We start from the raw sequence: 15,454 nt of genomic DNA on the forward strand, positions 1-15,454 counted from the left end.
ACTTCTATACCGCCTTGGAATACTGATTACTTTTCACTAGAGAAAATCCTAAGGAATATGACACTGAAGTCCCTCTATTGGTTTAAATATAAAAGTGAATGGCATCTGAATATTCTGGATGAAATTTAGATATTTGGACCTACAGCACTGATCTCATGTGGAATGGAGGTCCACAATTTTTGTGTCATTATAGATTATCAGCATGACTGACAAATACAAGGATAATGTATTTATAAAATCTAAGGGCTCCTGTTAAATGGATGTGGAGAGTCTTCCAAAACACAAGACACAACTGATTAGGAACTGCATACCTATATACCAAATACAAAAGAAGGGTTATGAAATTGTTTATAAATGGATAAAGCACTGGAAAGATCTAGAATAGGAAAAAAATCCTGCATTTGCAGAGAAATGCAGTAGATGAGCCAACATTTAATCTATTTTACTTTTACATGTTCTTGAACAAGCATTAAAAACCCACAAATTCCAAATATTTATGATTTAAAAATAAAGCCATATTACAGTTTTATTAAATAAGTTAAAAACAGTTTCAGTTGAAATATTTTAAATTTATTTAGAAATATATTTATAGGCTCACAGTAAAAAGATTGAACAAAATGACTCAGCATTAAAGTGCACTAGGACAGTTTACCAGGTCATGTTTAATCCACCAATAAGACTTAATTTTTCTGTTTCTATTACCTCATACTATGCAAGAAAGTTTCAAATTTTGGCATAATCATGAACGTTTTTAAAAGTATTTTGCTTTCTTGGGGCTCAGTGGTCTGAGTGCCATCAAATACCTCACAGAATATATTCAGCCCTAGTATGGGGTGAAAATTTTCATCAGAAACTTCACCAAAAATGCTTTTTTAGCACTTCAAAATCTATTCCCGAATTTGGGTGAAATTTTCACAGTTTCAGCCCAAATAACTTGAAATTTTTATGTAGAAAAAGTCAATGTCATTTCAACCAACCAGAAACATTTATTTCTTGCCATTTTGAAGCAAAATGGCATTTCATTATCAAATTTGGTCAATTTAAAAAAAATAACATTACAAAAAGGAGAAAAATACCCCAAAAGTGCCAAATTAAAAATAAATACTCAAAATGAATAGAAATATAAACAGATTATTTTGACTTAACCTGAAATGTTTCAGTCAATTTGAAATGAAAGTTTCTCAAGTTTCTTGGCATGATTAAAATTTTCAAAAAATTAGCTTGGTTTGCCTTAAAACTTTTAAACTCAGCCCCAAACCAAAAAAATCCATTATTTGTTCCACTCTAGTAAGCTCTTTGCAGGCTTAGGTTCCACAGATCATGGGTCTAATGCTCACACGCAGCTCCAGCTGACTTCTAATTGTCCATAATGCCTAATAAAGAGGAGATCGATTTATTGCAAATAGGATGCAGGGGCTTGTACATTTATAGGCAGATTTTTTTCCCCCCCCCCCCACTCTTCTGTGCATCTTTTTCTCCTGACAACCAAAAGAAAAAGACCATCTACAAAATTATTTACAGGGTGTTTCCAAAACTGTTTTGTGACTGGAAAATATCAAAGTAGTTTGACAAATTAAAAAAACAGTTTACCAAAATAGGTTTTTGAAGATATGGCATGTCTGGGTCAAGTAAAAGAATTAACTAAGTCACACTACAATCCACAGACAGATTTTTTTGCTCTTCTGTTGCCTAGAGCATAAAGAGCAGAGCTAATATTTTTTCCAATGGAATTAAGCTTGTTCCTTAAGTGCCAGTACTCAAAAAGCACAAGAGTAATAATCTAAGTATCCATGTTACCGAAAAGAGAAATTAGTGTAGCCCTGTGAAAAATATAAACATTTGCATACATATATCAATGCACATGATTACTTCTGGGGGAATTCTGCACCAAAAATCTTTAAAATTCTGCATATTTTGTCAAAATAACAATATAAATCACACCAGTTTCAATTATTTTGGTAATTTATTTCAAAATCAATGTCAGGAATTGTGTCTGTAACAATACAGACAACAAGGAATTTTTAACAGATTCCTTACTAGTCATATTAACACAGAACTTTGAGTAACAAGTAATTTAAATACAGAAACATATTTCCCCCCCCCCCCCCCCCTAGAAGAAAAATAATGGCTTGGGAAACTCAAGAATAACTGAGGAGTTGAGGGAAGGTAGTAATTGCAGGGAAGGAGCCTGTGTATGAACTTGGAAGGTTGTTGGGTGTGAATGGGAAAAGTGTGAAACTGGGCATTTTTGAGCAGAGAAGTATTATTAGGGAGTCTTCCCCATGCAGATGCTGGCTGACCCCTAGCTTCTCTCAGTCAGTCAGGGACATCTGCCTGCCCCCCATGTGTCTCTGCACCCTCCAACCCCCAAGTGTCCTTGCACTCCCTCCCCAAGCTCCATGTGACCCTGTCCACCACTCAGCCACCACCATCCCCATTGCATCCCCACTCCCATTCAGTCCTTGCCCCAGTCTGTGCCCACACAGGGTCTTCTGAACCCCACCCTGTGACCCTTCATCCAGCAGCTGTCCTTTCTCTTCTGCTGTTGCTTTCTGTTCTGGCCACATAATGTCTCCTAGTGGACAAAAAGAAAAGCTGCAGCACCTTTCCAGCAGAACATATTTTCCACAGTGATAAAAGGGTCTGCGCAGAACATAAATTCTGTGCATGTGCAGTGGCACAGAATTTCCCCAGGAATACATGACGGTCATCAATATCATATTAAATGTCAAATGAACGAAGATTGGACATTTTAAAGGATATGCATAAAAATCAGTACACTGAACACGTTTCAATTAAGTATAATCTTAAAATTACCAATAGCTATAACCAGAGGCATAAAAATGGAAAAATAGGAGCATATTCTGCTCTTACACATGTGCTTCACTGACTTCAGATGAGTTATTTCAGTGTGTTTGCACCAGTCCATAGGAGTGCAGAATCAGACTAACATACTGCACAACAAAACAAGGTTTTTAACCTAATGAAGAAGTGCAATATACAGCACATTCCGAATTATTGATTTTAAGTCATATGGAAATGTAGGTATCTTCTAAAAACTGAATACTGCTGACAGTTTCAATGTATTATTTGCTAGTATTAGGAAAATCCATTCATTTTGCTTCAAATAACTGAAATATTGGTCCACATGGACGCTAAGTGGGCTTTAAAAAGTGTAATAGACCAAACTTAATAAACAATTATTTTGCAAAAAGAAAACAAATACAACTCCTGCTCTATTAGTTATGTTGAGTTTGCCAAAGTCATAAGAGCAAAGGGTAGTAAAAATATACTTTGTCAGTAAACAGACAGATGCAATTGAATGCATAAACATGAAGCAGATGAGTATGAAAATGCCATTTTATATTACCTCGTTTCAGATCAGAGCCATGCTTTAAGGAGAAGGCAGCTCAAGATAGAGAATTTAGACTCAAAATAAATAAATCAGATGAAGGCAAAGTCCTTATATATATTATATAAAAAAGTTAATGTTAACAGATGTTTGCAATAGAAGTTGCCACATTGCACAAGGAATCAACCTATACAACAGAAATATTTGGACGTAGGAAGGCACCTGCTACGCAGAGAGCTATTTTTATTCTGTTCTAGAGCCAGTTATTCTAGGTACTAATGAAATGTCTGATGTTACAAGTCTGATCTCAGCACTACAGCAAGCATCTTTGCTTGTTAATGTGTGTGTTCTCTTCTTGACATGGATGTTGAGTGATCTAACTGAGCTACACACATTTAATTTTGTTAATCCTATTTTATGCTACTAAAGAAAGTTTCAACAGAGCAATCTTGCAAGTGGCAATTTTGCAGTTCATCTTAGCCACAACATATTTTGATGTAAAAGTCCATTACACAGGGAGAATATTTCAGTTAATAGGAATGAATGGTTCTGCACACAAAATAGTATGGAATATAAGGCCATAAGACTGTCTCAAACTTTTTGAACCATAGCTCACTCCACTCAATGCAGACCTTTCTGCAGACCACCAGCCAACCACCCATTATGACAACATGGGTAAAAGACAAAGTGGAGGTGTGGGATCTGGGTGGGAGGTTGGGTGTAGGATCGGTCTGAGTGTGGAGGGTCTAACCGGGAGACAGAGTGCAGGAGCAGGGTGGGGAATCTGGGCAGCAGGTGGGATGGTAGATCCAGGCAGGAGCAAGGGTACGAAAGCGGGATGAGGATGCGTGGTCTCAGCATCAGGGAGATGCAAGGTCTAGGCATGAGGGGGCATTTATCTGGCTCTGTCCTCCCATCACTCCCAGGCACCACCCCTCCTGCTTCCACTGGCCATGATTCCATCCAATGGAAGCAGCAGGGAAAGCCTCCAGGTGAGCGGTTTCCTAGGCTGCTGTTCCTCCAGATGGGGGAGAAGGAGAGCAGGAGTGCATGGAGTCACTTCCTCCCTCTGCAAGTCAGATCCAGCCACAAGGCTCACTCCTCTCGCCTCCACAAAGGGAAACTGGCTCTGGTGTTCCAACATCATGGGGAGGGCTGTGGGACTGGAGCATCAGCACAAGTTCCTTGCTGCGGGGGGGGAGGAGGGGGGGAGAGGAGCCTCAACTCCATGGCTCACCTGTAAGATGGTCATGGGCCACTAGTAGTCCATAGACCACACTTTGAGAACCATTGCTGTAAGAAGAGGCTCATCAGTTTAACCAAGTGGCTATATTTAAATTAGATTTTGGGGTATGATTTTGATACACAAACTGGTCTTGAATAATCCATTATTAGGTGTGCAAGAATTAAATGCTGTATAAAAACACCCTACAATTTTAAAAGCAGAGAACATACAAAGAGATATCCAGTTTACTACATAATCATTGTTTTGTCACCATCTACCAGTTTTGTGTTTTCAGTAATAGCAGTATATTAATGTCAGCAGGACTTATGTAAAAAAAATCGCTTACTGGTGGCAAAATTCTTCAGAAATAGTTGTACCTGTGCACCCAATTGAATAGTTTTGTTTTCCCAAACTTTGTTCAGTCAGATCAAAAACTAAATCAGGAGCTCACTCACTCGCTTTTAAGCTTCCACATCAAGTCACACACACGGCCTTTCCACATCAGAATTTATGAAACACATTCAATGCAATTTCTTTTTCCTTTGAGGATCCTAATTTAATTAATTTTTGTGGGTTTCAAGAAGCACATTTTTATTCCTAGAGACTTTTTTTGCAAATGGCAACAGGTTTCTAAGTCCCATTGCTGCAATCTCATCTGAATGAGGGTTCAACTGTACAAACTGATTGATGGATCAGGGTAAACTTCCAAAACATTCTGAGTTACCCAAGGGTTATATGTTTATAAAATGTTTTAAATTAAGTTTCTCGAGGATTAGTGAAAAGCAGTTTCTAAAAAAGGGCCTGATTTTGCACATCTTTCCTTATGCAGGTAATTTCAATGACTGCAGGCTGAGCCCTACCTGAATAAATACAAAGTGTATTTTGTATAGAAAATATTACTATATAAAACATTAAAAAAATCACCTTGTTTCACTTTGTATCAAATATGAATAGCAAGTGTTACTCAAGTGCGTGTTGGTTTTGTTTTTAATACTTTAGTACCTAATCTATTTCCAAAGAGTTCTGCTTTCCTGAAGTGCTGGTGAGTGTGGATGCCACCCAATTCTTGAATAAACTTGAAACCAAAGAAAAGAGACACACAATCGAGTTCATATGAATAGTTCAAATATCATATGAATAGAGCCTAAACTGAAGAAAATAATTACATACCTCTTTTCCACCCTATTGAGGCAAATATGAATAGAAATTAAGACACTGTCAATTCGGTTTTAACCACTGTAGCTCTTCCTGACTTCTAGAAAGTTCTGAGAGCAGATTCTTTGTCCAACTAGCTCACTTGGGCAGAGGCTGGCATGGGGATAATCATGCTCAATGCACCACCACTTTTACTTTTCTCGGCTGTAGCAATTCTGTTCAGTTTGCCAATTTCTGCCTGCCAACTGGGTATTTTCTTTGTAGTCATATGACGACGTGCATGTTTTGTCAAGTGATCACTGCGCATGAAACGACGGTCACACACAGGACAAGCGAACTTCTTCTCTCCTGTATGAGTTCTTCGGTGGCGAGAAAGTTCATCTGAACGGGCAAACTTTTTGTCACAGCCTTCCCAGTTACAGGTGAAAGGTTTTTCTCCTAATTGGATATGGGGAAAAGCAAAACAAAAGTTTATTTGTGCTGATAGAAACAGAGCATGGTTTTAAGAATTAATAATTCAAACTCTAGCCTTGCAGCCACTTATGTTCATATTTAACTTTATGCATGTGAGTAATTCCATAAGATTAAACATGTGCTTATGTAGCTGCTGTATTGTGGTTTTAGACCAATGGTTCTCAAACTTCTGTACTGATTACTTGTTTCACATAGCAAGCCTCTGAGTGCGACTCCCCTCCCTTATAAATTAAAAAGACTTTAATATTTAATACTATTGTAAATGCTGGATAAAATGCAGGGGTTGGAGGTGGAGGCAGAGAGTTTGCCAACCTCCCTGCCACGTAATAACTTATAACCTCCTGACAGATCATGACCTCCAATTTGAGAATCCCTGCTTAGACAATAATACATGTATTGCTTTTCTTAATTTTCTGATTCAACAACATTTAAAAAAAAATGTTACCAAACAATTCAGAGTTTAGAGGAAAATATTTGTTCATATATCTACAATATCTTTTTACCATAAATTTTGAGACATTAACCCCTCTAACAACACTATTGGAAATAAGAGGCCATGCCATATCATACAATAACCTAAAATAACATCTTGAATTTGATGCCAGTGTCATAATAAGATGCTCAATTCTTCAAAAGAACATAGCAATTCAATTTCTAACAACTATTAAGAACATAATTACTAATATTTTGCATCATTTGCTGAGCTATGTTTATCATTTGATTTGGGCAATTCATCAATTCCAAACACAGGTTACATGCCACACAAGGCATAAAATGTAACACAATTAATGCAAGGGATGATTCCTTTCACAATCTAAAATCCCCATTGGTTTCCATGATCATTTTGGGTGCTCAAGGAATGTATGTGCATGCTCAGAGTTTTAACATTACCATTGCTAGTTTCTTATTACTATCTAGGAGTTTAATAGTTACACAAGCACACAATTTTAGAGCTATTCTAATAGCAAGTGATCTATTACTCACTTTTGGCCAGAGATATAAGGTTTGATATCCAAAATACACTTACAGATAGATCTGAAAAATGTTTACACCATTCAAGAAGGAAGCACTAAAAAACATTTTTACATATTAAGGGCTCTCTCAAAGCAGGAGTAATGGGGAGCAGGAGAAGATCATCTATTGTTCCCCCTTGGCCTTCTGCTGGTTATTTTCTAGTCAAAGGTCATGGTTAGGCCAGTGTACACAAGCTCCTGAGACTCATGCTGCAGTCATCATCACACTACAGGGGATGTACAGTTTCTTTTCAAGCCAGCCAAAATATAAGCTTTAAAGCACACTGCCCTGATCCCTGGGCCAGCCTGAACTGCATCAGGATAGCTCAGGAACCCACTATACCAGTGGGGAGGGGTGTTTCTGCCTTAGCTATGGCAGCTCAATGCCAGAGCTAGCAGGCTGAGGCAGTACTCTGTGTGGCTGCTTTGAGCCTTTGCATGAGGCTTCTAAGGCAGTTGTGCAGTTGCTTGGCCATGCAGCTAAGGAGCTTAGGTCATAATGCAAAAAACTAGAAAAAAAATATACCATTCCCTGCTATCTTAACAGGTATATGAAGTAGAGTCTGTTATGAATAGCATGATGAAACAAAAATGACAGATACAAAAACAGCTTGTAGTATATGATGTGCCATAACTCACACCGCCCAAAAAAATTGGTTTATGTAATTCCTTCACATCATATTAAATGCAGAACACTTCGGCTACGGCTACATTGGCAAGATTTTGCGCAAATACTTTTAACGCAAGAGTTTTTACGTTAAAGTATTTGCGCAAGAGAGCGTCTACACTGGCATGTGCTTTTGCGCAAAAGCATCCGTGCCAGTGTAGACGCTCTCTTGTGCAAGAAAGCTCAGATGGCCATTTTAGCCACTGGGCTTTCTTGCACAAGAGGGTTTTTTCCTGAGCAGGAACATCATAGTTCTTGTGCAAGAAGCACTGATTTCACACATTAGAACATCAGTGTTCTTATGCAAGAATTCCCCGCCAATGTAGACACAGCCTTCAAGTTTAAAAAAATATTTTGGGCTAAGTTTTGTTTGAAATGGTACTATGAGCAATTCCACTTATGTCAATGAAGTTAATCTGTGGTCTAGGTTACAGGAAAAAAAATTGTCCCTTTTCTGTCTGTCTTTGAAGATTATCCTCTACTCTCCCACAACACATGGGAAGTTTTCCATGCCACCCACTTGCCCCTCTCAGAATCAAAATGCAGAACAACATTCTTCCAACCATACAATGTATTTTCTTGTAATAAAGCAGTTGCCCTTCATACGCACCAGTGTGAGTACGAAGATGGGCTTTGAGGTGGGAACTTTTGAAGTATGTTTTCCTGCAGCCTGGGAAGTTACAAACATAATTTCTCCTTCTTGAGAAGTCCATTTGAGGTGCACAGCTTTGACCAGAAGAGAGAAAAACTGGTGCAGGAGCAAGAGGCAATAGCTTGGTGTTTCCAACAGTCATTACAGTTTGTTGGCACTGTGGTGTCTGTGCAACAGCAGTCTGTGGAAGAACCAACATGACAGTACCCTGAGGCACAGAAGGTCCCATGAGAACAGGCTGAGAAACTGAGGCTGTTTGGGGTAAAATAGGCTGGACAGTAGTCGCGACAGTCTGCGTAGGGGGTTTTATAAAGGCAGAAATCATACTTCTTTGCCTGCTAAAAGGAATCATTTGGCAGATGACTTGGGGATTTGAAACAGGGGCAGGTAGCAGCTGAGTGGCTTTTTTTGGTAGGTAGTTGTCACAATTCTTTGGTAAAGAAGTCTGTGGTGAAACAGGTCGTATTGGCTGTTGCCCTTTATTAGTAGCATTGCAACTAGAGTTATGCAAATAAGGCTGAGGTACTGGTGAAGTATCAGTAATTAAACCATCAGCTGTAATCATGTCCTCAGAAAGTCTGGAATGTCTTTCGTCTTGTGCTTCACACCAGTCAGTTGAAGTACTGCAATTACCTGAAGTTACCTTTGTTTTAACCTGCACTGCAGGAATGTGGGGATAAGCGGAACTATAGCCTGTATGACGTATCACGCTGGTTGCCATTGCCCTGCAAGGTTGAGGAGCAGGTGGTTCAGATATTGCTGACTTCCGACTGGATTGCCTCTCCATGTTTATGACAGAAGATTTGGCTATTGCGGATGCACAGTTTGTAGGGGTGACTACACAAACAGGTGTATTTGTTGTGACTGTTCTTGGTTTGGAATAAGTAACTTGTGAAGAAAGGAGCATTGTAGTTGATGGCTCAACAAAATCAGGGCTGTGAGGGGGGGTCATACACTAGAAAAATAAAAGAAAAACAGTAATGTGTTTGTATACTAGTTATTAACCTTACTTTAAAAATAAAGAACACATGATGAAGATCTAGAGCCGTGGTGTCCAGCCAGTTACTGCTATAGCGAACTAGCCACACTCAACTGGACAAATAGCCACATTCAACCAGCCAAATAGCCACATGTGGCTAGTGGCCAGCATATTGGACACCACAAATCTAGAGTGTTATCAAGAGTCTAAAGACATCTTTTAGGAAGCTATGACCAAAACATTAACTTCTTATCGAGTAGCCCTTCTGGAAAGGGCAAAGCTTGCTAGCATCATGCGAACAGTGACACAGATGTCATCCTTCAATACTGCATGTGTCAGCTTTTTAGGTTCCAATGCCCATTTTCACTCCTCAGATAATGGACGCATCTATTTACATGCAGTTCACTGTTCTTAGAAAATAGGGCAGTGGTTCATAGTGACATTATCCCTGCTTAATTGCAGATTTGCACAGAGACCTAAACCTTTTATTAATTATTATTCTACCAGCTGGTAGCTCATCTTGGAATTGATGTGATTGGAACTGCTCTCCCCTCTCTTCTTCAGCCATTTCTCACTCTTCCCTCCCCTGTTGCAGCTACTGTTGGGAGATGGGAATATGACCTAAGATAGAGAGGGGGTGATGAATGCCCAATGGAGGAGGAAGACTGTCTTATCCAGTAAACTTTTATTCTACAAATGAACTAAGACCAAAGTCCTTAATACTCTGAAAGATTTAAGCAAATTGGCTTTTCTTCAGTTTTTTTTTTATATCAACTGCAACAATACCTACATAACAAACATAAGAACGGCCATACTGGGTCAGACCAAAGTTCCATCTAGATCAGTATCCCATTTCTGACAGTGGCCTCTGCCAGGTGCTTTAGAGGGAACAAGCAGAACAGATAACCATCAAGGGATCCATTCTCTGTCACCCATTAGAACATAAGAATGGCCACACTGGGTCAGATCAAAGGTCCATCTAGCCCAGTAGCCTGTCTGCCAACAGTGGCCAGCACCACGTGCCCCGGAGGGGGTTGACCAAAGACAATGATCAAGCGATTTGTCTCATGCCATCTGTCTCCAGCCACTGACAAACAGAGGCCAGGCACACCATTCCTACCCCCTGCCTAATAGCCTTTTATGGACCTAAACTCCATGAAATTATCTAGCTTCTCTTTAAATTTTGTTATAGTTCTAGCCTTCACAGCCTCCTCTATCAAGGAGTTCCACAGGTTGACTACACGCTGTCTGAAGAAGAACGTTCTTTTATTAGTTTTAAACCTGCTACCCATTAATTTCATTTGGTGTCCTCTAGTCCTTATATTATGGGAACTAATGAATAACTTTTCTTTATTCACCCTCTCCACACCACTCATGATTTTATATACCTCTATCATATCCCCCCTCAGTCTCCTCTTTTCCAAACTGAAAAGTCCCAGTCACTTTGGCCTCTCCTCATATGGGACATGTTCCAAACCCCTGGTCATTTTAGTTGCCATTTCCTGAACCCTTTCCAAGGCCAAAATATCTTTTTGAGGTGAGGAGACCACATCTGTACACAGTACTCAAGATGTGGGCGTACCATAGTTTTATACAGGGGCAGTAAGATATTCTGTGTCTCATTTTCTATCCCTTTCTTAATAATTCCTAACATTCTATTTGCCTTTTTGACCGCCGCTGCACACCGTGTGGAAGTTTTCAGAGAACTATCCACGATAACGCCATGATCTATTTCCTGATTTGTCATAGCCAAATTAGCCCCCATCATAATATATGTATAGTTGGGGTTATTATTTCCAGCATGCATTACTTTACACTTATCCACATTAAACTTCATTTGCCATTTTGTTGCCCAATCACTCAGTTTTGTGAGATCTTTTTGAAGTTCTTCACAGTCTGCTTCTGTCTTGAAGTTCTGCACAGTCTGCTTCTACTTCATTCCCAGCTACCTGAGAATCAACTGTCATCTGAAATGGACCAGAACTTTGAGAAATCATCAGCTGCATGTCCAAACACACAGGCCCAGGGAATGAAGTGGCAAGTTAAATTTCAACTTGTTTTTATGTTTTATCGTAGTGTCTAACATTTGTTCTTCAATCCAATAATTTTTTGTATTACCTTTGCAGGTAAATCAATACAGAGTCACTGAGCTTCACTATGCAATCCTCTTACTCAAAATACCCAGGAGAAACCTATAATAAACTATCCAAACAAGCTTTCCCAGGACATCAGTTAAAATGAACACCTGAACAAAATTTTTCTACTTGAGATTTAAATAGAAGATCAAAACATTTTGTTTGTATCATCATATCTATTGCCAAAGAGATGGTGGAATTATCCAAACTGAGAAATGCATACTTTAGATGCAAATAGTAATTACACAAGCAGACAAAAGCTTCAGAGGGGTAGCCAAGTTAGTCTGTAATAGGAAAAACTTTAAAAAACAACAAATAGTCTGGTAGCACTTTAAAGACTAACAAAGTATTACCAGACAATTTGTTGTTTCCATAAACAGAAAAGTTAGGCAGCTAAAATTACTTTTGACAGTAACCAATATTTAAAAAACAAAGATATTGCTCTCTCCCCAAATACAAAAAAGTTAACCAATATAATGAGGACAGATTAGTAATAATATAAACGTATCTGTAGCCATGCATATTCATTTTGAATTAGTTTTCTTCTTACCAGTGTAGACAAAAAGTGATAATCCTTTGGTAATTCAGAGGCAGCTTCAGCATGCATTGTGAAGTCACCTGAATCTGAGATGGGTGTCAGTGGCCTTATCTTTAATGGGTCACTTTTCTGTGATCTTTGACCCCAGGAGCTCATACAAACAAGTGCCTCCACTGCTTCTATGTCATTCTGCTCTAAGGTGCTACATGTAGATCTTTCGCTGTCATGACGCTGTCTTTCCCGTATAGATTCATATAGGTCCACAAAGTCAACCTAAAGACAATCAGATCATTAGCTGTTAGGATAAGTCGAAAACATAATTACCACAGCTCACATATTGTTTGTTTATAACAAAGGTCTCTTGAAACTCATCATATGTCCAATACAAGGGTTTTTTAAAAAACAACTCAGTTATTCAATATGCAAATCTTCCCCTCCTTCCCCAGACTACATCTTATCTTCCTCCTCTCCAACTCCAAATAGCTTTGCAGAAGAAGAATGACTCACTGCAAAGGAACTGACACAGGCAGCTCAAATGTCCAAACTAACTTTCTTGGATTATGTTGTTGTTCTGAATAAAGATGTTCAGCACACACAGATACAGACACACACAAAATGACTCCACTCCCTCTTTGTTTAGTGAGGGCCATTTTCTGGCTTTATTTGAGGGTTTTATTTATCATCACTCTAATATTTACTATACTTTAGAAACATGAGATAAGTACAGAGTCAAGGACTCCCAAATTCCAAACATAAGTCTGCTGCCAACTCAGGTTACATCCATACTACAGATTATGTGGACTTTATTACTGAGGGTGCGAATGAATCACCCACCTGAACGACATAAATTACACTAACGTAAGTACCAGAGTGGCACTTCTCCCACAGATACCTGCTTGCAGAGGGGATGGAGTTGTTAAGCTGAGAGCAGAATGCTTTCCTGTCAGCTAAGAGCCACTACATTAGAGAGTTTACAGCAACACAGCTGTTTGCGTCATTGCACTATACTGTATATGAGGCAGATATTATTAGGGAATTTTGGTATGGGAGAGTAACCCAAAAATAAACTTGTTTACATAAGCAAATACTGCATTATTGTACTGGGAGGGGGAAGGCTAAAAACCCTGACCTTTTCTTCACTGAAAATGGAAACAAGTTTTGCAAATGTTCACTGTGTGTGCTGTAATAACCCTAACAGCCACAAGTTGTTGCTCTAACACTTATATTCCCTTTCCCTCATATAAAATGAGTAATAACAAAAGGGTCCACTCCTCCAATTCTTGAACATCTAAAGCACTAAACAAAATCAACTAGAGCAGTGGTTGTGTGAGGAAAGCAGAATCAAGCCTTTAGATTATTAATTGTTAGGGACCATGTTTAGATACTGCAATGATAGTTCCTATTAATAAAAAAAAAACTTAAATCAGATTAGATGGCATTATATTGAAAGTCAATGAGACTTTGCCATTAATTTTACTAGGTCCCTAGTGCCATGCAGATATACAACTGTGTACATAATGCACAATGTTTACACAACGTGGGTGGCACAAACATTAAGTAGGAGGGATCTGAAAATCAGGCATTTATCAAATCTCTAGAATACTCATCCACCTGACAAATCATCTCGATTTAAAGGATGCCTCAAGGTTTTAAAAAAAATCCAGTTTAAGGAGTCCGTAAACAGCCAAACTGCTCTGAACATTAAATTTCCCACCGTGCTGGGCTCTGGGCAAACACATGCAGACACAGGAGACAGGCAGCTCCTTCAAAGTCACCACATTCTACCCAAGAAATAGCCTTCCAAAGCGCTGCAGCCACACCAGACACAAGGTTCCGGTGCTACACGAGAGCGATTTCCCGGAACCGGGCTGCGCTCGAGCAGTGAAAGTGGCGAGCCCGGGTGAAGCTCACAGCCGGCGCCGAGAGGAGCCCGAAAGCTTGTCCTGAAATCACCCCGCGGCGCGCACGCGCTGCAGAGGAAGTCGGCGCCTGCAAACAGCGGGCGAGCTGGCAGCGGCGCTTTTGGCGGAGCAGCAGCGCCACGAGACTGGAGGCTGCCCGGGGCCAGGCCGATGCTGCCCAGCCCCGTTGGCTCGCCCGACATGCGGGGGGGTCGCCGCCTGCTCGGCAGGACCGCGGCAGGAAGGGAAGCCCCACCCCCAGAGGGGCGGGAATGGGGATGGCGGGGCTTCTCCCCACCCGCGGGGCAGCCGCCACCGCCCACTCTAAATATAACTCGGAGGCAACGTGATGCATCAAAATAGCGCCGGGAATGCGAGCGGCGCACGGGCTCGGCAGCTAGCGCCAGGCTTGTGGCGGGCGCGTCTGAACCCGGGCTGGGGGCGCAATGCGCAGCCCTGCACTCCCCCGCCCCCCGCCGCTGGGGCAGCCCTGCCCCGCCCGCCCCCTCCAGCGCAGGGACAGCTCCGTGGCTCTGTCTGGGTCCGCGGCCCCTTCTCCCCACGCGGAGGCGCTGGGAAGGGGAGGCCGGGCTCACAACCAAACCCACGCGGGGATTCGCTCCGTGCCCCCCCCCCCCGGCCACTCCCGTGGCCAGCAGCAGCGGTCCCCAGGCTCGGCTGAGCGCCACTACCAGCAGGTGCTCCGACTTGCTGCGTGCAGCGCCCGACGGGGAGAGCCCCGCATCTCAGGCGGGCGCGACGCGCCCATCACTCTGGCGTCTGGGCAGGGGCAAGCCCTAGGGCAGAGCGCGGCCGCAAGGGTGAGAAGCCGGGCACCCCCGACGCCCCGCTTTCCGCCTGCAGCCGCCCCGCCCCACAAAACAGCCCGGGGCTGCCGGTCGGGTACTCACAGCGGGGGCATCTCCCCTCTCCGAGCCGGGCATGGCGAGGCTCCTGCAGGCAGCAGCGATGTGACAAAGGCAGCAGCCAGCGCCGCCTCCTCCTCCCCCGCCCGCGGGCCGGCTGTGAAGCAGCCCAGGCGCTGGTGGGGGTGGGGGGGAGAGACACGCCAGATACTCCGTGCACCAAGCAGCCGGGGGAGGAAGGAGCAGGCAGCTCCCCACCAATCGCAGCCCAGCCTGGCCGGCGCCGGACCAATGGGCGGCCTCGGCCGGCGTGATCGGGGCGTGCAGCCTGCCTGACAGCGGGGAGGACTCAGCGTGGGCATGTTCGCAGCGGCGGTGGCTGAGCCTCAGCCATCCGCTGGAAACTAGGGGAAAGGTCAGCACGGGAAAAGGGGGGCGGGGCTGCGTGTCACTGAGTGGCGGCCAGCCAGGGAATGCCTGTGCGTGGGGGTGTGTCT

The 15,454-nt window shown here is 42.0% G+C and overlaps 1 protein-coding gene across 4 annotated transcripts; it reads right to left on the minus strand.

Annotated features, from left to right (window-relative positions):
- Nucleotides 1–1,446: 1,446 nt before the first annotated feature.
- Nucleotides 1,447–15,160, minus strand: KLF11 (KLF transcription factor 11). Of its 4 annotated transcripts, XR_012902520.1 has the most exons (5): nucleotides 15,003–15,160; nucleotides 12,203–12,463; nucleotides 8,497–9,493; nucleotides 5,748–6,170; nucleotides 1,447–2,575 (listed from the first exon to the last, which is right to left on the minus strand). XR_012902520.1 is itself a non-coding variant. In XM_075923507.1 (4 exons), exons 1-4 carry the CDS (start codon nucleotides 15,033–15,035, stop codon nucleotides 5,866–5,868), a joined length of 1,596 nt encoding a protein of 531 aa, XP_075779622.1. In that variant the 5' UTR covers nucleotides 15,036–15,160; the 3' UTR covers nucleotides 1,447–5,865. The 4 variants fall into 4 exon arrangements, 3 of the variants coding, with proteins under 3 accessions (XP_075779622.1, XP_025040723.1, XP_075779623.1); XM_075923507.1 differs by having other exon boundaries at nucleotides 1,447–6,170; XM_025184938.2 differs by lacking the exon at nucleotides 15,003–15,160 and adding an exon at nucleotides 13,905–14,497 and having other exon boundaries at nucleotides 1,447–6,170.
- Between the last annotated feature and the right edge of the window lie 294 nt (nucleotides 15,161–15,454).

The sequence above is a fragment of the Pelodiscus sinensis genome, chromosome 3, assembly GCF_049634645.1.
Source record: "Pelodiscus sinensis isolate JC-2024 chromosome 3, ASM4963464v1, whole genome shotgun sequence".
Classification (NCBI taxonomy): domain Eukaryota; kingdom Metazoa; phylum Chordata; order Testudines; family Trionychidae; genus Pelodiscus; species Pelodiscus sinensis.